Raw genomic sequence first — 20,725 nt, 5'->3', positions numbered from 1 at the left:
CGGCAGCCGGGCTTTCAGCCTCTCTGCCCCCACTCTTTGGAACGCCATCCCACAATCCCTTCGCCTCCCTTTCCTCCTTCAAGGCACAATTCAAGACCCTATTTTTCTACTGTGCCTTCAGCTGCCCTTCCCTACCTCTCTGCCCTCCCTCCTCTCAACCCTGCCCCCACCATGCTTGATTCGGAGGGCGGTGCCAGGACAACGCGGGGAGGAGCCGAGGCTTGGTGGAGTGTATAAAGCCTCGCCGAGGTAAGCAGTTGCTGATCCGGAGGGCGGAGCATCTGCAGAAAAATGACACCAACGTGACGTCACACTCAAAAGACAGAACCAGAATAAAAAACTTTAAAAAAACTTAAATAAAAACCATAATCCGGAGTGAGAGCGAGAGAAGAGAATGGCATGGCCGGTGTTGTGCGATGACTCCAGTATGTGGGAGTTGATGAAGGGCAGTCTGAGCCCGGGTGGCTACATCTGCAGCAAGTGTCTGCAACTGAGAAAGCTCCAGCTTAAGAGTAGTTGAGCTGGAATCCGAGGTGCAGACATTGCGCAGCATTAGGGAAGGTGAATGCTTCCTGGTTAGTTTCATCCAGGAGACAATCACTCTCCTGAGGCTCAATAAATGTATAGAGTGTGGTGGAGAAGCCTCAGGACTTAACCTTGTCCAACAGGTACGGGGTACTTGCAACCTGTGTGGACAAGGAAGTCTGTAAGGAGGAGGATGGGCAACCTGACCCCAGCACCTCTATACAGGAGGCCACACAAGTGGGGGGAGCAAAACGGAATATAGTTGTGATCGGGGACGAGACAGTCAGGTGGACAGACACTCTTTGCAGCCGCAACCAGGAGTCATGAAGGCTCTGTTGCCTTCCTGGCGCCAGGGTTAAGGACGGCTTCAGGGCTGGAGAAGAATTTGAAGCAGGAAGGGGATGATCCAATTGTGGTGATCCACATAGGAACCAACAATATAGGTAGGACTAGTAGTGACACCCTGAGGAGTGAGTTCAATTAACTGGGAATTAAATTAAAAGGAAGAAATTCCAAGGTGATCATCTCCAGATTATTACCTGAGTCATGTTCAAATTGGTACAGGGACAAACAAATTAAAGAGTTAAACGCATGACTGAAAGAGTGATGCGGGATGCAGGGTTTTCTTTTTATGGGCCACTGGCACTAGTATTGGGGGGAAAAGGAGCTGTTCCATCGAGAAGGGCTACACCTTAACCAGGCTGGGACCAATGTCCTGGCAAAACGATTAAATAGGAAGATAGGCAGAGCTTTAAATTATTGAGGGGAGGAAGGGTTACAGCTACAGTTAAACGTAATCCGGCATTGGATAAATGGGTCCTTCTCAGATTGGCAGGATGTGACTAGTGGAGTGCCACAAGGATCAGTGTTTGGGCCTCAATTATTTACAGTCTATATCAGTGATTTAGATGAGGGAATAGAACTTAATATATCTAAATTCGCGGATGATATGAAGATAGGTGGGAGAGTAAGCTGTGAGGATGACACATGAAGAATGCGAAGGGAAATAGACAGGCTAGGTGAGTGGGCAAGAAGGTGGCAGATGGAGTATAACGTGGGGAAGTGTGAAGTTATTCACCTACGTAGTAAAAATAGAAAAGCGGATTATTTTCTAGAGGGGCAGAGACTAGGTAGTGTTAATGTTCAGAGGGATTTGGATGTCCTTGTACACGTCACAAAAAGTTAGTATGCAGGTACAGCAAGCAACTAGGAAGGCTAATGCCATGTTGGCGTTTGTTGCAAAAGGGTTAGAGTACAAGAGTAGGGATGTCTTGCTGCAGTTGTATAAGGCCTTGGTGAGACCGTAACTAGAATATTGTGTGCAGTTTTGGTCTCCTTATTTAAGAAAGGACATACTCGCCTTAGAGGGGGTGCAGAGTAGATTCACTGGGTTGGTTCCTGGGATGAGGGGGTTGACCTATGAGAATAGGTTGAGTAAACTAGGCCTATATTCCCGTAGAATATAGAAGAATTAGAGGTGATCTTATAGAAACCTATAAGATTCTTAAGGGTCTTGACAGGATAGGTGCTGTGAAACTGTTTTCCCTGGTTAGAGAATCTAAAACTAGGGCCCATATTCTCAAGATTAAGGATCAGCCTTTTCGAACTGAGTTGAGGAAACATTTCTTCACTCAGAGGGTAGTGAATTTGTGGAATTCTCTATCCCAGAAGGCTGTGGATGCTCAGTCCTTGAACATATTCAAGACTGAGGTTGATAGATTTCTGAAGGATAGAAGAATTAAGGGATATGGGGATAGGGCGGGTAAATGGAACTAGGTTAGAAAATCAGCCATGATCTTATTAAATGGCGGGGCAGGCTCGAGGGCCCGAATGGCCGACTCCTGCTCCTACATCTTATGGTCTTATGGGTCCTGATCCCAGACTCTTCAGCGTCTTGAGACGTCCTCCCCACGTGAAAGGCGTTTTACAAATGTAATTTTGTTGTTGTTATGTTGTAGATCATGCAGCACAAGTTCGCACCTCCTGACTAATTGCTATGCACCTTTCTTCATATGTATTTTAGGTCAGAAATATGGGTGTATATTGTTCAGAGAATGCAGAGGGTTTTCCTACAATTCAGCCAGACATGCAAAGTTTGAAAAAGCATTCTTATTAAAATCCATATTAATGTTCAAAATGATCTATGTTCAGAAACTTTCTCTCTTTCAGATAATGAACAGTCTCTTGAATTTTCTTTTCAAGAAACCTTTGCTGAAAATCATTGCAAAGTATTTGTGGAATCAGAAATAACACAGAAGATTTTTGAAATGCTGGACACATTTGCCCTTTCTTCCCAACACAGCATCAGATTGAAGCAAATGATGGATTCTCTGACTAGGCGTACTACTATCTTAACCATTGTGAAACCAAGGTGCAGTAGTTTTAGTGGCATGCACTTGAATTTTGCCCCCAGGAAACTAGAAATGTATTGTTAATTACTATAACAACTTACTGCAAATTATCCCCTGATAGTACAATATGTTCAGGTTACTTGACATTGTAGTTTTAAATTTTGAATTCCTTTTTGGTGCTTTTTTCATATTTATTCATATCTATTATTAACCATTTTCTTCTCACTGTTGATCCATTTATTTTTGTGGTGATATCACTGGGATTGAAATGTAGAATCCACAAAACGGAAATTGGAATTGTATTTTGCTTTGAAGACTGAAATTTCAGAAAACAAAACTGTTTTTGCTGTCGTTTGGGAGGTCAGTCTAGTTCAATTGATAGCATTCTTGCCTTTGAGTCACAAACTTGTGAGCTGAGGTTCCATGTTAATAATGATAATAATTGATATAGCGCTTTTCACGTCTTCTAGACATCTCAAAGCGCTTCACAGAATATGCTGAAAAGTGAAATGACTGTATATTTGTGGGCGAAATGTGGCAGACAATTGCGCACAGCAGTGTCCCACAAACAGTCGTAGATTGAAAATAACCAATTTATTATTACTTTTGTTTTTTGGAGGGATTATTATTAGGTGTGTGGAGTAAGGAAACTTGTCCATGGTTTGCTCTGCCTGGAATTGAACCCAGGTGTCTCACTTGCAAGGCGAGTTGCTCTAACCACTGAGCTACAGGACTCCATGTTGGAATTTTGAACTCTTATAGTCTAGAATACTGAAGCTCCATTGCGGTGCTGAGGGTGTGCGGTCTTGTCAGAACTTATCTAATCACTTTACCTCCTTGCAATTGAATATCCACAAAACTGAACTTGTCCTCCCTGGCTCCCACCAGGGCCTCTTCAACTCTGACTCCCATTGTATCAATCTCCCTGGCTACGTACTGCAGCTCATGATTCAGTTTCCAATCTCAGTATTCGATCTTCAACTCTCCTTAAGCCTTTCTGCTTTTTTCAATCACTGTAACATTAGGCAATTCTGTCAATACTTCACTACACATGGAAAACCCTCTAATAATAATAATCCTTGCATTTGATATAGTCTCTCATCACTAATTCACGTATCAGTCAATTCAATTTACAGTATATTCTGTGAAGTGCTTTGAGACATCTCGAAGACGTGATAAGGCGCTATATCAAATATGAGGATTATGATCATTGTTATTGAGATGTCTCGAAGCGCTTCACAAGGTTATTCCGTGAAGTGGATCGACTATGTATTTTACAGGCAAAGCAGCCACTTGCACACACAGTGTCCCGCAAACAGCCACGGACTGAGTGAACATTTTGTTTTATTTGGCGGGGGATGGTTGGCAGCCGGGACACTGGGAGAAACTCCCTGCTCTTTCCGAATAGCGTCGTGGGATCTTTAACATTGGCCTGAACGGGCAGCTTGGGATCGCGGTTTAAGGTCTCATCCGAAGGCCTCTCTGTCGCCTGCAGGACTTCTCCAACTCAAGTCCTGGCGAGTCCTAACAACACAACACCTCATAAGTTCCAGATCATCCAGAGCACCACAGCCTGTATTTCTTCTCCTAACCAGGCTCTGTGAGCCCCCCATCCCTGCCAGGCTCCACTGACTCCCCTGAGCCCTCAGTGGATTGACTGAGAATTTCCTGCGTGGCTCTGGGTGTCCATCTCCCTCTGTGATCTCCTCCTACGGCCTCTGACGTGTCAGCTCAGTCCCTCCGCTCCGGCAGCTCGGAGTCTGCGCAGTCCCGAGTCTGAGGCCAGGCCGGGGGAAGTGACGACAGGTGGGGGGAAGTGACGACAGGCGGGGGAAGTGACGACAGGGCGGGGGGGAGGGCACAGAACAGCGGCTGCCCTTCCTCCCCCCTCCCAGCAGCGGCAAAGCGAGGCAGACCGCCCGAGCCTCCGGACATGACTCCCTGGGCGCTGGCGCTGAGCGGCGCGGGCAGTTTGCCGTGGAACCCGGCGAGGAAGCTCCTGATAGCCGGCGCCGACGGGCTGCTCTGCGGGCTGGGCGGCCGCCGCCGCCAAGGCCAGGGCTCGAGGGTCTGGTCACGGTTTCATTCGGGCTGCCGGCGGCAGCTGTCAGCCGGGGCTGCGCTGGGAGGCGGCCCCGGGCCTGGGGCGGGGAGACAGCAGCCGGGGACCGCCTACAGCAGCGACAGCCGCAGCCACGGCCACGGCGGCCCCGGGGACATGAAGAGCTTCCTGTGGGAGTCGTACAGAGAGACCAAGAAAGTCTGTCAAGGTGGGCGGGCGGACGGGCCTCTCCCCCCCCTCTCCCCCTCCCTCCCCTCCCCCGCCGGCCCCGCGCACTCGGTGTCGCTGTAACCCGAGCCGCTCCGCACTGGGGCTGAGTGACGGCGAGTCCCGGTGTCCCGGTGGCTTCTGTTGAACGTTACAGTCACACAATCACATCGACCGTCGAAACCAGGCGTTGTCACGGTTCGGGAGGGCGTTTATTTTTTTTGGGGGGTCGGTCAGTCCCTGACGCCCTGTAACACACCGTCGTTGTCTATCTTAGAGGCGCAGGTGATTTTTTAAAAAAATGTATTTGACCTTCTAAAGAGCAGTGAACGCCAGAGCCACCTCTGCGCCCCTTCGGGTGAGACGTTCACCCGAGGCCCCATCTGACTGCTCAGGTGGATGTTAAAAGACCCCATCGCACTAGTCAAGAAAAAGAGAAGGGACCTTCTCCGGGTACACTGGCCAACGATGATGATGATAATAATAATAATAATAATAATAATCCTTGCATTTTGATATAGCGCTTTTCACGTCGGGAGGACGTCCCAAAGCTCTTGACAGAACACACTGTTGAGTGAATTGACTGTATATTTGTGGGCGATTGCGCACAGCAATGACCCACAAACAGTCGTGGATTGAAAATGAACAATTTATTATTGTTTTTTGGTTTTGGAGGGATTATTATTAGGCTCTGTGTGGAGTAAGGAAACTTGCCCAAGGTTTCGCCCTGTGCCTGGAATTGAACTCAGGTCTCTCGCTTGCAAAGCGAGTGCTCTAACCACTGAGCTACAGGACTCCACGATATCTTGGTAATTCGCAAATTTGTTTCCGCATTCAACTACAAAATACACAGTGACTCTACAATAAGACCTAACGGAGTGCTTTGCGATGTCCTGACATGAAAGGTACTATATCAAGCAGAGGGAGTGGACAGGTTGGTAAGGTTTTAGGAGGTCGCAGAGGTAGGGAAGACCCGGGGAGAGCTTTAAAGGTGAGGACCAGGATCTTGAACTGTGTCCTCTGAGTGATGTGGAGCCAGACAAGGTTGGGGGTGATAGGGTAACGGAGCCCGGTGTGGGAGAGGACATGAGCTGCAGAGTTCTGAATAATCTGCATCTTGTGGAGAGGAGAGTTGGGAAGAGTTATTGCAAATCGAAGAGATGTGAGAATATATTCATGATGTGATCTTCACGGGCAGTGGTGGGGGGGGTGTTCTCTAATTTGCAGTAATACTATAGCATTTGTGTTTGTTAAACACAAAAAGTTACAATGAATCAGTACAAATTGTGTAGTATAACTGACCTGTTAAAAGTTTAATTTTTTGCAGGCTGTGTTTTACACTGGCAAACAAGCCTTGATGTTTGCAAAGAATGTACATCACGGAAACAGATCACTTGGCCCAGCCAATCTGTGCAGGTGTTTATACTCCACACGAGGCTTCCTTTCCTTACTCCCTCCCATACCTTTACTTCCTATTCCCCTCTCCTTCAGGTGAAGGTATAGCTTCCTCTTGAATGCATCTCTATAATATCTGAAGGTAACCTGTCCATACTGTACTCTCGTTGTTCTAAAGTGAGCATAATGTGAGAGACTGAACTGAATGAAGCAATTGTTTAAAATATTAAAGAAAATTGTTGATTTTTAGAGTCCTTAATCCAAATTGATATGTATAGGTTAGAATATTTTAATAATTGCAAATATAATTCTGAAATAAGAATTCTGCTTAGCATTAATAGGTTCATGCCTTCATTTTACAGATCTGATCCTTTCAGATACACACAATATGCTCAATCCAGATGCAATATTTGCCAATAATGAAGTGTGCCTATCAGACATCGAAATTTATGGCTTTGACTATGACTACACACTCGCTTTTTACTCTATCCATTTGCACAGTCTGATCTTCAACACTGCACGAGAAATGCTCATTCAACAACACAAAGTGAGTACACAGTTTCTGAGCATTGCCTTTTGATATAACTATGATCTTTACAAAATCAGTCTTGAGAGATGGTGATATGAAGTTATTATAAGGGCCTTGGATTTAGTAGTTTATACTAATGATAAGGCCTTGTGGACAAAGTGTTTGCATCGTTAATAAAGGTTATGTGATTGGAACCAGTTTCCTTCCTTACCACCTTTCTATTTCTAGATACTACATGACCCTTACTCTTAAAATAGCTTCAAAACAAAACTCTATTACATAGAGCTTTCATAGTTTACTCTCTGAATCATTTGTCAGATTTGTTTTGTGCAACTGCCTACTAACATTGCTTAAATTTACTGGTTAAACATTTCAATGTTTCTCCTCTGTTGACTACATTCTCAGAAATCAGATCTAACTTTAGCTGGCTTGCCCCTCCAGATGAAATCCTGGATCTTTCATTTGTAATTGTGGGATTGTTGTTAGAAAAAATAAGTCCAGGTATTGTTGTTCCTCAATTCTTTAGAAAGTCATATAGCTCGGTTACTGTTCTTTCAAGAAAGTGTCCCAAGGACAAATGATATGGTTGCAGAAGCATGACTTTCAGAGTGCTTAGGAATGTGCTTATTTATTTGAAGCAATTTATTTTAATGGACGAGAGTTTGGTTAGAATTTCAAAACTACTTTTGAACTAGTTGTCAAGTCCTGGATGAGAGCTAACTTTCTTCAGTTTGAATGTCAACAAGACTGAGGCTCTCCTAATGGGCTCCAGTCCGGAACCTTGGTGTCTTGTTTGACCCTCAACTATCCTTTCTACCCCACACCTGTGCCATGACCACTCTGCCTTCCTCCGCAACACTGCGGGGCTCCGCCACTGTCTCACACCACAGGCCGCCGAAACCCTCATACACACATTCATTACATCAAGCTCCTTGCTTATCGGCCTCCCCAACTCCTCCCTCCACAGGCTGCAGATCATCCAGAACTCTGCAGCACGTGTCCTCTCCCATACCAAGCTTCATGACCCGATCACCCCCATCCTCGCCCGACTCCATTGGCTTCACATCACACCGAGAATACAGTTCAAGATCCTGGTCCTCACCTTCAAAGCCCTCCATGATCTTTCTCCCCCCTACCTCTGCGACCTCCTAACCCCCTACCATCTGCTCCCTCTGCTCAGCGAGTTCCAGCCTGCGTCACGTCCCCCGCCTCGCCTGCCCCACCATTGGCGGGCGGGCCTTCTGCCACTCTGCCCCACCCTCTGGAACTGCATCCCACAGTTCCTCCGCTGCGCCCCCTCCCTTGCCTCCTTCAAGACCCTCTTTGACCATGCTTTCGATCACTCTGCTTCCCCCCCCTCCCCAATCCCGACCTGCAGTTCGCATCCGAAACTCTAATTGTCCAGTGCCTTGGAATATCCTCCCGACATGAAAGGCGCTATACAAATGTAATTTTGTTGTTGTTGTAGTGCCTTGTTTTCTATAGGCAGACTTCGTCCTCCAGTGCTGTTAATGAAGTTAAATTAACATCACAATTTGAACTCCCCATTTGGAGCTTTTAGCATTTAGTGGAAAAATCAGTGCTGCCCTAATAATGAGTTACGAGATAAACATTGTAACCCAATCTCATAGCAAATTATTAAAATGTATATACTGAGGAGTGATGTTTACTTATTAACTTAATAAGTAAATGTCCCTCCTCAGCTCTGAATGAAATTTCAAAGTTTCCATTAAATAATATATGCTTTCTGTGCTTCTTACTTATTCTTACATTTCATGCTGTGTAACTATTCTAAAACTACTTTTGAAACTACACTTTTCCTTGTAAGCTATTTTTCCTTTACGTGTATTCCTAAGTATGGTATTTATTCCAAATGGAATCTATTGAGTTGAGCTTTTGGAACATTGTTATTTTTCAAGCAATTGTGTTCAATAATTAGTGGGATCCATTGAACAAATTAATACATAACAAACATATTCTCGCAAACAAATAAACCTTGAAGGGGTATGAGATAGGGTAGGGCAGTGCATTGGAGTTGAGTACAGCTTACTCTGAGAGCTGGTGCAGACTCAATGGGCTGAATGACCTCCTCTGTGCTGTAAGTTTCTATAATTTTAACTGGGAAGGAAGGTGCTTATCTGCAGGTTTCATTTAATTTTCCATCTGACTACTACAATTTTGTTTTCTCTCGTTCCTATGTTCATAACTTAGGTAAGCTCGGTGAGTAAAGCCTGCTCATATGTGACTCCATGGAAAATACATTGTCATTCTCAATTCAGTTTCTCTGGATAGTATACAAATTTTGGCAATCTTATTTAATGCTCATTTAAAGTTGTGTGGTTTTAGGGCAGAAATGAGCAGTCCCTGACCAGGGAGTACTCAATGTTGAAATTGATTACCAAAATAGATCATTAATCAATTTCCCAGCATTAGGACTCCTCATCTAAATGAATAAAAAAAAATAACCAAGTCAGGACATCTCTGAAGATTATACCAATTGCTTTCTCACACTGCCCTGCTGAAAGCTATTGAACTAAATTGAGAAGCGTTGAGGCCAAACATTACTGTCTGTAATTTATGGAATATTGTAAACTGAATAATTAACTTGAATCAATATGGTTCCCCCCAAAAAAATCACCTTGTTCTAACTGCTCAAAGAACTGTAGGAATAAAGGTGGTCTATGCTTTTTGTTTCCATCCTTTTAAGTTATGATGCATAAGTGATGCACATTATCTAGTCAGGGAATTTCAGTGCTTTGGAACAGCCTTCTGATGTGAAAGGCACAATATAAATGTAAAGTTGTTGTTGGTTATGAAGTCTATTAACTTTGTAACCAGATACTGTGATGTGAAGCTTTTTTCTTTGGTATAATTATCAAAAGGCAGGCGAAGGGTGAAATGCACGGTAATATCGTTATTAGATATTCCCCTTAGGACAGGATTGGGATGGCTTTTGGAACGCTGTGCCAAGAACAACAACAATAGACATTAAAAAAAAAAAAATTCTGTAGCTGAGACTTTACAAAAGAAGCTGAAGGGTGAGTCCGCAGCCTACTTTAGCACCCAAATAGCAATCGACTGGGAAAGTGACTGTTTGCTCCACACTCTCACTGTGAGAGTTGTGGCGTGGACTTGAGAATAGGATAAGCCTTTGAAATCAAAAGGGAGATTGGAGGCAGCACAATTTCAGTATATTAGCACGTTTTAAGGTTAAATTACTTGGAATGCAATTACTTGCTGGTGGCCTGTAGTATGTATAAAACAGTTGTTTGAAAATTCAGCTCATCTAGGTCAAGGTATCATTGGCGAAGCATTTCTGTAAAGGACTTGAAGTACAGTATTTTAATGGAATGTATTTTCGTTTTGCTTTAGTATCCAGAAGGTCTCCGAAGCTATGAGTACAACGCCAACTTTGCAATACGTGGACTTCATTATGATGTGCAAAAGGTTTGTGCTTTTTTCCTGTAAACACGCCTCAGTCTTCTTAGTTGCCGTAAGATAAAACATGGCTTCTGCATGAATTTGGTGTCTTGAGTATGGACCTGTGAATTGCTTTTCAATACATTTCTTTGGAGGTGTAATGCTATAGTGATGCTTAACTACAGAATAAAATGTATGGTTACAGTCCTTAAACAGGCACAACAGGATCAGCTATTTCTGGAAGGTATCCCATTTCTAAATACCAAAGATACAACGTCATCCAACCGTAGATTATTTTCAGTTTGTCTTTGTACAATATGATTTGCTACAAGATTTGCTTATCTGCTGTAACTATTTGAATAACTGGTACAGGTTCCTTAGTTTCTCCTTGATTCCTAACATTTGATACAATTTCTATCGTGCTTTGTATGACAAAAATAAAAGAAATGGAGTATTTCACTGAATGCTGTTCCAGCATGGAATATTCTAAACAAAGAGGGTATTTTAATACAGTCTGGAGTGTCAATACTTGTGGCAGGGTATTGAAGCAGAAATGTGTGCAACAACAACAACTTGTATTTACACAGTGCCCTTCACATAGGGTAGTGTCTGGGAGTGCCGGTTCACCCTTGTCAGTGTAGTAAACTTTCGAGGGCAAGTCACAGATTCTAAACTGGGTCCATTGCCTCATGTTGGTGGTGTTAATGTGGGTAGTTTCTGGAGTTTTAAGTAATATACAATAGTGAGGGAGGAATATTATCAGAACACCCATACCTGGTCTGCTTTACATGGAATTACATAGAATGTACAGCATGGAAACAAGCCATTTGGTCCAAATAGTCTGTGCTGGTGTTTATGCTTCACATGAGTCTCCACCAACTCCTAATCCCTCCCAATGCGCATCTATTCTCTTTTCCCTCATGTTTTCATGAATCGCCCTAGAGGCTAATATCAATTTTGTATTATTAGATGGGTTTGTATTATGGGAGTAGCGAGGAGCTACCCTTCCTATTGTAATCTTATATTGCTGTGGATCACAAGTTCAATCTGTTCCATTGACAAGCATTTGACTGAACACTTAGTATTTAAAAACAATCCAAAGCCTATTCAGTACTAAAGTAACAATCTCTGTCGTTCACTGTTTTTTTTTCTCTCTGTTTCACTCTAGGGAATACTGATGAAAATTGATGCCTTTCACTACATTCAGTTAGGGACTATATACAGGTATGTGAAGTCTTGATGCATATACATTGCATAGTAATACACAATGGATTAGAATAGGGCAGTGATGCTATTTCTAAACTTAACCTGAATGTTGAGCAAGATTTTGAGTTGATGCTTGATCCATAATTAGCATCTATTTGCAATTTTGTTCAGAATTCTGCAACCTGAGTATTCTCCTGCATAAGGCTGCACAAATCCATGACCCTCATTTTTGCTGTGCTTCATTGACTTGTACCTCAGAGGATCGATTTCAAGATCATTGTGTGGGTCTTGAAATCCCTCCGCATTCTCTTCACCCTACTTATGCAATCTGTTGCCGCTCTACATTGTAACTCTTCCAACACTGGTTATTACTTACTACCTTAATTCTGATCCCAAACTGCTTTGCCTTGCGCACTCTTTCTCTCATTGAATTCCAAAACACATTTGTTTGACTTTGCCTTTGTTACAACATTTTCATGTCTTTTATTTCCCTGTTGTGAATCTATCACAATGTTTCTCAGGAGCTTTGAGTTCGTATTTTGTTCCCCTGAAAACTCCGATGTAAACATTGATCTTGGTTATAGTGTTCTGAAATTATGCTTTGTTTTCAAAGAGGAGTTTAAGTCTTGGCATATCACACAACCAGTGCTTTGTGAACAATTGATAGGTACAGCGCATGTGGGAAGTTTTATTCCCTAAAGATGACAAAGACAATAATTTGAACATCATGTTTATTTGCACAAGATGCACAGAGCTTTTGTCTGGAATAAATGGATTATCTTCAGAACACGTTTCCGTGTCTTGTATCTGTAAGTGGCGATAAAGAGCAAATTTGTTCCTGGTTTGACTTAAAAGTACTTATTTATCTGTTATGTACATACAGACATTATTGGAATGAATGCTAATGATGGTTCCCCTCTCAAGCCTATTATTAAAATGCTTTTTTAAAATGAGTAAATATTAATAATCTACGATGGATTAGTGTCCCTGCACTAATGATTTATTTGTTCCATCTCAGAGGACTGAGCCCTGTTTCAGATGAAGAAATATTAGAAATGTATGAAGGCACCCATGTTCCCTTGGAACAGATGAGTGACTTTTATGGGAAGGTAAAAATGTTTAAATTTTTATTTAAATGAACAATATTGTTATAATATGACTCATTGTAATGCAGATTTGTTTAAAATGTGAATTAGATTGTGCTTCCTGATTTTATTACCTGCCAAGCAAGTCCCATCATCAAGGAAATGCTGCATTGTGAAGGAAGTGAAATCGGGGTCACATCTTGTATTAGTACATTAATAATTCTTGTATTTGGTATAGTGCTTTATTATGTCATCAGAACACCTCACAGAACTTCCCAAATTTATTCCCTAAAGATGACAAAGACAATAATTTGAACATCATGTTTATTTGCACAAGATGCACAGAGCTTTTGTCTGGAATAAATGGATTATCTTCAGAACACGTTTCTGTGTCTTGTATCTGTAAGTTGGCTAACACCAACTGTATAGTGAATTGAACAATTGCTGTGATGTCCATTCATTGATGGGCAGAACTATTCTATTCAGTGTGATATTTCATTTTTTTTGTTTGATTTCAAAAATATTTTGCATTTTTTTTCACAGAGTTCACATGGGAACACCCTGAAACAATTCATGGACATCTTTTCGTTGCCAGAACTGACTCTACTTTCCTGTGTCAATGATTATTTTATGAAGCATAACATTGATTTTGAACCAGTCTATCTTTACAGAGACGTAAATGTAAGATATTCAAGCAATGGGAACAACATCTGAATTTGATGTCCTTGTGTATTCTTTAACAAAGCTGTTAATCTTTGGCTTGGTAAATGAATGTATCTTCCCAGTATCTCTTTCAAGTGTCTAGTGGTGGGGATGGGGAGTTCTCTATATGTGTGGACAGTTAATAAGATTGTTCTGTATTTTTTGAGGCTGTTGAGACACCCATCTCTACCACAAGCCTTCAAATAGCTGCCGATTGCATTAGGCATGCTACAGCAAACTGTATTGGGTGAATCCATATGTGGCTAACTGTAGACATGTGCCTTGTGATAATCTTATCAGGAATAGCAACCATTTGATTAATCTCTTGCACTGTGTGGAGAGGAGAAGGATGGTTTAGACGCAGTATAGCTGTCTGCGGCCAGATTGTCTGACTGTTGTAGCTGGTCTAATCTTAAGTTGCTGCTTTAACAAAGAAAGTTTAGTTCACTCTTCATACATTTCTGAAGCAGTATTTTATTTGGGGAGAAAAATGTTTACATTTAGCAACATTAATCTTTGGCTACTGTATTAGATATGATTTTTTTTCTTTTTATATTAGGAAGTAATCAGAGATGTTCATGTGAAAGGAATACTGTATACTGCAGTAGAAAGAGATATCGGTATGTACTTGAGTAACAAACTGGATCTATCGATGAGAGTTTTTCAGGACTATTTCAGTTTCACATCAACATGACAAAGTACATGAAACAGTTTCAGAAGCTATTTCCATTTTAACTAGGCACCAGAATCTAATATAATAGTACCGTCTGATTCACATCTAGCTTACTATTATAGGTGGGGTGGGGGGCTAATATAACACATACATCTGAGTCCAATAGCTTACAAGCTGCATTATGCGAAAAAATAGCTGACTTTGCATCGAAGGGTCACGACTGATGTGATGTTAACGGCTCACCCTCCGTAAAGTGGCATCAGCAGTGACCTGATGACCCAAAAGTTGATCATTTATTTCGTGCTAGTTGAATCATCACTGGAGAAGTACTGCATTTCCTATCAGTGTGACCCCAGTGCTATTTACGTGCTGCAGTTATACTGTTTTCCTCTGTTTTCTTTCCCCAAGAGTTTAAATGCACACCTACATGGTTATTTGAAAGTCTCTGTTCTCAGTTGTACAAGTATAATAGTAATACTTGCATTTGATGTAGAGTTTTTCACGTCTTCTAGACGTCCCAAAGGCCTTCACAGAATATACTGGAAAGTTAATTGACTGTATATTTGTGGGCGAAACGCAGCAGCCAATTGCACACAGCAGTGTCCCACAAATAGTTGTAGATTGAAGTGACCAATTTATTATTTTTTTTCTTGAGGGATTATTATCAGGCATATGGAGTAAGGAAACTTGCCCAAGGTTTTGCCCTGCCGGAAATCGAACCCAGGTCTCTCGCTTGCGAGGCGAGTGCTCTAACCACTGACCTACAGGATTCCACGTATGGTGGTGTACAATGCAAAATGAAATGTACTAATTTTGATANTTTTTATTTTAAATCAGAAAAGTACATATCTCATGGAGAAAAAACATGCCGTGTGTTAACAAAGTTGATCAACAATGGCAAGAAGCTCTTCCTCATAACGAACAGCCCGTTTAGCTTTGTGTAAGTAGCTTTCCTGATTTATTTTCATATATTCCAAGTCAAAGGAATGTTTAAAGTCTAGTTTATGCAAACTCTGGGAACGAAAGCTCTGAAGAGAAAATACTCATTTTTAGCTGAAAACACTCTGTCTCAGTCCCTTCCCTCTCTGCTTTCAAAACCCACTTAAAGTCCCATCTCTTTACGCCATCAGCTGTCTCCCTCCCTGCCTGAGCTCCAACTAAGCCTTTCTAAATTGCTTTGAGATGTTCTCCCTATATGAGTGCTAATTGTTGTTGACTGTAATCTATTGAAAAAATTGGAACCAAATTTATGGAATAGTTCATTTGCTCCAGTGATGCTGTGAAAATATAAACTGGATAGTGATTGATGGCAGTAATAATGACAATAATCCTTGCATTTGATATAGCACCTTATCACGTCTTCTAGATGTCTCAAAGCGCTTCACAGAATATACTGTAAAGTGAATTGACTGTATATTTGTAGTAACTCTAGCTGACCAGTTTGACACCTTGTTTGTCCTCCTTCATTTATTTTCCAATTACTTCTAGTATTCTTTATTAACCTTCCATTCCCACCATCTGTGCGTCTCTGCATATGACACTGACAGAAATTTCAGATATTTTCAGTAACGTGAAATCGCATTGTCTAAGTGAAACATTCCAGCCCAGATATTATTCAATAAGCCTGCAGTAGGTTTAATTGTTATTAATCTTAACAATCGTGTAAAATTTACATATTACGAGTTTCTCATTTTTATCAGTCTTCTGAGTCAGATGTCTAATCAATGCTTTCTGAAACATTGGTAACTAGAACTACATTATCCCTGTTCCAGAATACTGTAGTTCTGAATTTATTGGTGAAGGCGTGTTGTGCCAAGGAACTAATTCGGAACAATATGATTGTTTTATCCTTCAGCATTGGTTCTAAAAGTTAGGAGTTTAAACAACTGTACAATTCAACTTTGGCATGCAATATTTTTTAAATGCTCGTGTTTCCTGATGTTTTAGTGACAAAGGAATGCAGTACATTGTTGGTAAAGACTGGCGTGATCTCTTCGATATTGTCATTGTGCAGGCTGACAAACCAACATTTTTCAATGACAAAAAGAAGTAAGTGTACTTTTTTTAAGACGACCAAGTTCATATGTAAGATTTCCAAACTAAGTGAGTGGGAGAAAATGTCCTTCAGTAAAGTTCCAACATTTATAATGATAATCCCTCCCTTCATTTTTCTGCAGACCATTCAGGAGAGTAAATCAAAGTAGTACTTTGCTCTGGGACAAAGTAAGCAAATTGGAGAATGGACAAATCTACAAACAGGTACATTTTATTTTTCTTAATCATTTTATCTCTGTGTTGAATGTCTCAAATACTTAAGAGAATAAAACACATTTTTAGCTTAAAATAAAACAACAGTTTATAAAGTTAAATGCTTGTGCCCAACTATGTTAATTCTCTCACAGCTGCAGTTTAATTTTTTTTAGAAAAAATCCAGATTCTGGCCGTTTCCTGATTTTTTAAAAAAAGTTATGTTGCATTTCTTAAGTGCTTTGGGACATCCTCCTAATGGGAAAGGTGCTATTAATGTAAATTGTAATAAGACCCATGCACCTCCATCTCCCACTCCCTAGTTAGGGTCTCAACTTGTTAATTACTTTGGGAAGTTCCATGCTGGTGCTCTCCTGTTATATGGTATGTTGACCTTTTGAAATACTAATTGTGCCTTTATTTTTGTGGGGGGAGCTTTGGCGTTAAATCTTTTGTATTTTAATACTTATTTCCATTCCAGGGCAACTTATACGAGTTTCTAAAACTTACTGGCTGGATTGGATCAAAAGTGCTTTATTTTGGGGATCACATTTACAGTGATCTAGCTGTAAGTATAAACTTACCAAAGATTACTTACTAAAGTAACCTTGTATCTACATAAATGTTCATTTTGAAGCTTTTGTTAATATATTGAGATGCTTCTTATTTTATCTTGGTGGTGTGTGGAAATGGGGTACATTAATGTATTTGAGAGAACACTATGGAATCATGATTTGGGCATTATACATCTGTATTTGTCTTCTATGCATCAACTAATTGTACACATGAAAACTAAATGTGTAATTTAAGAAGATCATTAAATGAACAAGTATTTTCCCAAATTGGAGTTTTCATGTAAACTCTTTTGTAGAGACATCCGAAGCACAATGGGTCAAGTGGTCTCCTGTTCTGTAATATTATTTGCTTCTGGGCTCCAAGTTCATTAAAATTGATGATTATTAACTAAAATGGGTCCTTGATTAAAATGAAATAACTTTATTCACTCATGTAATGTATGCATCTAAACCTTTTTGCAAGTTGAATGAAATTCTACCACCACTTTCTTAATGTGCTGCAAATGACCTGAGTTCCCTTTCCACATGAAGGATCTTACCTTGAAGCATGGTTGGAGGACGGGAGCAATTATTCCAGAGCTGCAATACGAGATTAAGATCATGAACACTAAGGAGTATAGCAGAGTTCTCTTATGGCTTCAGGGTCTTACTGGGTTGCTTGAACGTATGCAGGTGAGTGTCTGTCCTTTCTAGCATTAATATGATAAAACCAAGTGATAAAATTGTTTGCAGTGAAAGCACTAGAGATAAATAGAACTGTCCCATGCAGAGACAAGAATAGCGCTTCCTCTTTGAGAATTTTTAGGTGTACAATCCATGTTCTTTCACCCTAACACATTTTGCTTATCTGTGGGGAGAATTACTGTAGTGTTGATCTGCTGTGCTCTGCTAACCATTAGAGCCAAACAGTCAACTCCTCTCGTCACTGCTAGCCAGCTTCCTGTATTAAAAAATAACCATCGGGGTCATCAAGTCTAGTAAAAATCAAATGGAGAGTGACCAGCAGGATGACTAGTGTTTAAACAGATGATTAATTTGTTGATTCATAAACTGTACAAATAGCATTCGCCATTTGATGAACAAGGGTTTTTCGCTTTAGGTTTATGCTGATCCTGAGTCTCAGATGGTGCTCCAAGAATGGAACAAGGAAAGACGTGAGTTGAGGTGAGTATGTGATGCCACTCTATGCTTGTTTTAAATCTTCATTTTTTTTCATTTGTTGTATGATCTGTATGGCATCTTGTACTTTAAACGTGATGCAAAAGTATTGGTGAATCGGCATGTAAGACAAAACACAAATCCTAATCTAGATATGCAATTGTGAAGTAATTTATCACTTGAGGTAATTTCAATAGACCACCAAAAAGTGTTGACTGCTGAGAATGTATGCAGAGAATGGTTTTATAGGGGCAGGCCTCTTGTATCTTGTCCAAATGGCCATTGTAGATGTGTAACCTGAATGAATGAATGAATGAATGAATGAATGGCAAGATATTTGGCTATTGGGGACATTGCAACTGAGACTGATCGGTTCTTAATGTTCATGTTAGCACACTTTGCACTGAATAGCAATGTTCTTTTAGATCAATTGTGAAATTAATTGTAATTAATTAATTGTAAAATAATAAATTTAGATTAATTGTAAATTTCAATAAAATATCTATTATTTATTTAATTGCCTCTTAAGATGTCTTTTAGTTTTACTGGGTATTATTTGCCATTCTGAGCTCTTATTTTGGATGTTTCAGGGAAATGACGAAAACCATCTTCAACCCCCAGTTTGGAAGCATTTTCAGAACTCATCACAATCCCACCTATTTTTCGCGCCGTCTCTCCCGGTTTGCAGATATTTACATGGCCTCCTTAAACTCTCTATTGAACTATGACCTGCATTACACATTCTACCCCCGGAGAACCCCATTGCAACATGAAGCCCTTCTGGGGTCAGATCAACTCTCTACTGACAAAATCCCTTTCAGAGAAGAGGTGGCTCAAAATAAATGACCTTTACTGTAATTTACCTTCTGGTTTGCATGAATGTTGGGTTTTACGTTTTCATTATTGTTTGCAAATCTGCTATTTGGTTATACAGTATTTAAATTTCGGTGTGCCGTAGAACGAAAACTAAGTTAAGCATCTCTCAGGCTGGACTCAATTGAAGTGAGTCTCTAAGTGGGGAAATGACAGTCTGTTACTGAGTAATGTTTCATTTATTATTGAACTGAAGGAGAAAATGTTGACATGATTTGTTATATTTTTCCTCCTGTGCTTACTTGTCCTCTAAATGTATGAAAGTATTTATATGGATTCTGACTGGATTCATGTGTTGTCTATTTGAGTGTCCTATCGCACAATGCAATACAAAATTACGTTTGTAAAGCGACTTTCACGTCAGGAGGACGTCCCAAGGCACTGAACAGTCAGGGATTAGGACTGAGAGGTGGGGGGAGTTGGGAGCAGGGTGGTGGCCAGAGAGGGTAGGAGGGTGGATGAAGGCACAGTTGAAGAGGGGGGTCTTGAGGCGTGCCTTTAAGGAGGCAAGGGTGAGAGTAAGGTGAAGGGAATGTTGGATGGAGTTCTCGAGGGTGGAGGCAAAGAGGCTGAAAGCCTGACTGACAATCATAAATATAATAGGGGCATATCCTTCAGAATCCTCCCCTTTGTTGGATTGAGTTACAGAAGTTCAGTTCTGAGCTGAATGATGGTTCTTTTCAGGATAGAAAAAGTAGGATGATTTTTATCAACAACAGTAACTTGCATTTATATAGCATCCCTCACACGAGGTAGCAACCCAGAGCGCTTAATGAATAGGATGTGACAAAATCCTGCTTTCCCCTGACGCACAGTGCATCTCCCAATTATCAGAGTACAGAGAAGTACTCAGAATGTAAGCATTTATGGAGATGTCCACGAGGAATATTCTAGGTATTAAACAGAGGATGATTGTTCTTCAGGTGAAAGGGTTTTTTATGTATAAAAAGTATATACTTTGAGTGTTATATTTAAATGCAGGCTGTGCACAAAATTCACCTGAATATTTGATCACTTGTGTGACATGCATTGTTTGACTCAGAATGTATACTGTGCTAGACAATGTTGAAATGTTTCAATGTTTCTTCATTTTTAAATCTCAATGAAGAAATTTTATAATTTAAAAAAAAGCCATGTAAGAAAAGGTAATATCAGAAAACTACCTTTAAGCCCATATCCTAGACATGATCTTTACCATGTGCTAGTTTATTAGCCAACAATGATGTGTTTACTGATGATATGCAAGATTGGTGTAACATTTATTGGCTAGACCTGTTGAATACAATCAATTCCAACGTTTTCTTTTTGTGTTTTGTTAAATATGGCACTCATTAAGTTTGCATAGCAAAATGATGTAAAAATGCATAAGATAATTTTGTCTAAACTCTCTGTGCTTTCAATAGCTTGTCGAGTCATGCATGATGTGGCTATTCTGTAATCTGGTTGATGGAAAGCAACCCTTAAGTCTTGAATCATATGTTATCTTTAAATTCAGCGTAGTGTCAATTGCTTAATATCACTAGTTCATGCAATTGTAAAGTGCTTGGCAACATTTTGAGCTTTTCACAGCTCCTTCCCTTCCTCCATTTTGAATTTAATTGAAAGTACCACACCAAACATAATCAATCAGCTTACAAGCAAATTAGCTAACCCTTAGTTCTTAACGGTTTAGGAATTTGCTGTTTAACATAGCATTTATTATCCTATTTCTACCTCT

General features: G+C 40.6%; 1 protein-coding gene across 1 annotated transcript; it reads left to right on the top strand.

The window, feature by feature from the left end:
• The first annotated feature begins 4,809 nt into the window (after positions 1–4,809).
• nt5dc3 (5'-nucleotidase domain containing 3) lies at positions 4,810–19,378 on the top strand. Its single transcript, XM_007895304.2, has 14 exons — positions 4,810–5,146; positions 6,903–7,087; positions 10,442–10,516; positions 11,658–11,713; positions 12,714–12,804; positions 13,324–13,461; positions 14,042–14,102; positions 14,993–15,095; positions 16,103–16,204; positions 16,333–16,414; positions 16,884–16,970; positions 17,509–17,649; positions 18,077–18,141; positions 18,726–19,378. The coding sequence occupies exons 1-14, from the start codon at positions 4,810–4,812 to the stop codon at positions 18,979–18,981; spliced, it is 1,779 nt and encodes a 592-aa protein (XP_007893495.2). The 3' UTR covers positions 18,982–19,378.
• The last annotated feature ends 1,347 nt before the right edge of the window (positions 19,379–20,725 follow it).

Source organism: Callorhinchus milii, unplaced genomic scaffold (genome assembly GCF_018977255.1).
Source record: "Callorhinchus milii isolate IMCB2004 unplaced genomic scaffold, IMCB_Cmil_1.0 Scaffold5, whole genome shotgun sequence".
Classification (NCBI taxonomy): Eukaryota; Metazoa; Chordata; class Chondrichthyes; order Chimaeriformes; family Callorhinchidae; genus Callorhinchus; species Callorhinchus milii.
This window is presented reverse-complemented; position numbering and strand designations above follow the sequence as displayed.

Coding starts and splice junctions, on each gene's coding strand:
- nt5dc3 (XM_007895304.2), top strand. CDS start 4,810: ATGACTCCCTGGGCGCTGGCGCTGAGCGGCGCGGGCAGTTTGCCGTGG. Junction 15,096..16,102: donor AACAGCCCGTTTAGCTTTGT/GTAAGTAGCTTT, acceptor CTGATGTTTTAG/TGACAAAGGAATGCAGTACA. Junction 17,650..18,076: donor GGTTGCTTGAACGTATGCAG/GTGAGTGTCTGT, acceptor TTTTCGCTTTAG/GTTTATGCTGATCCTGAGTC.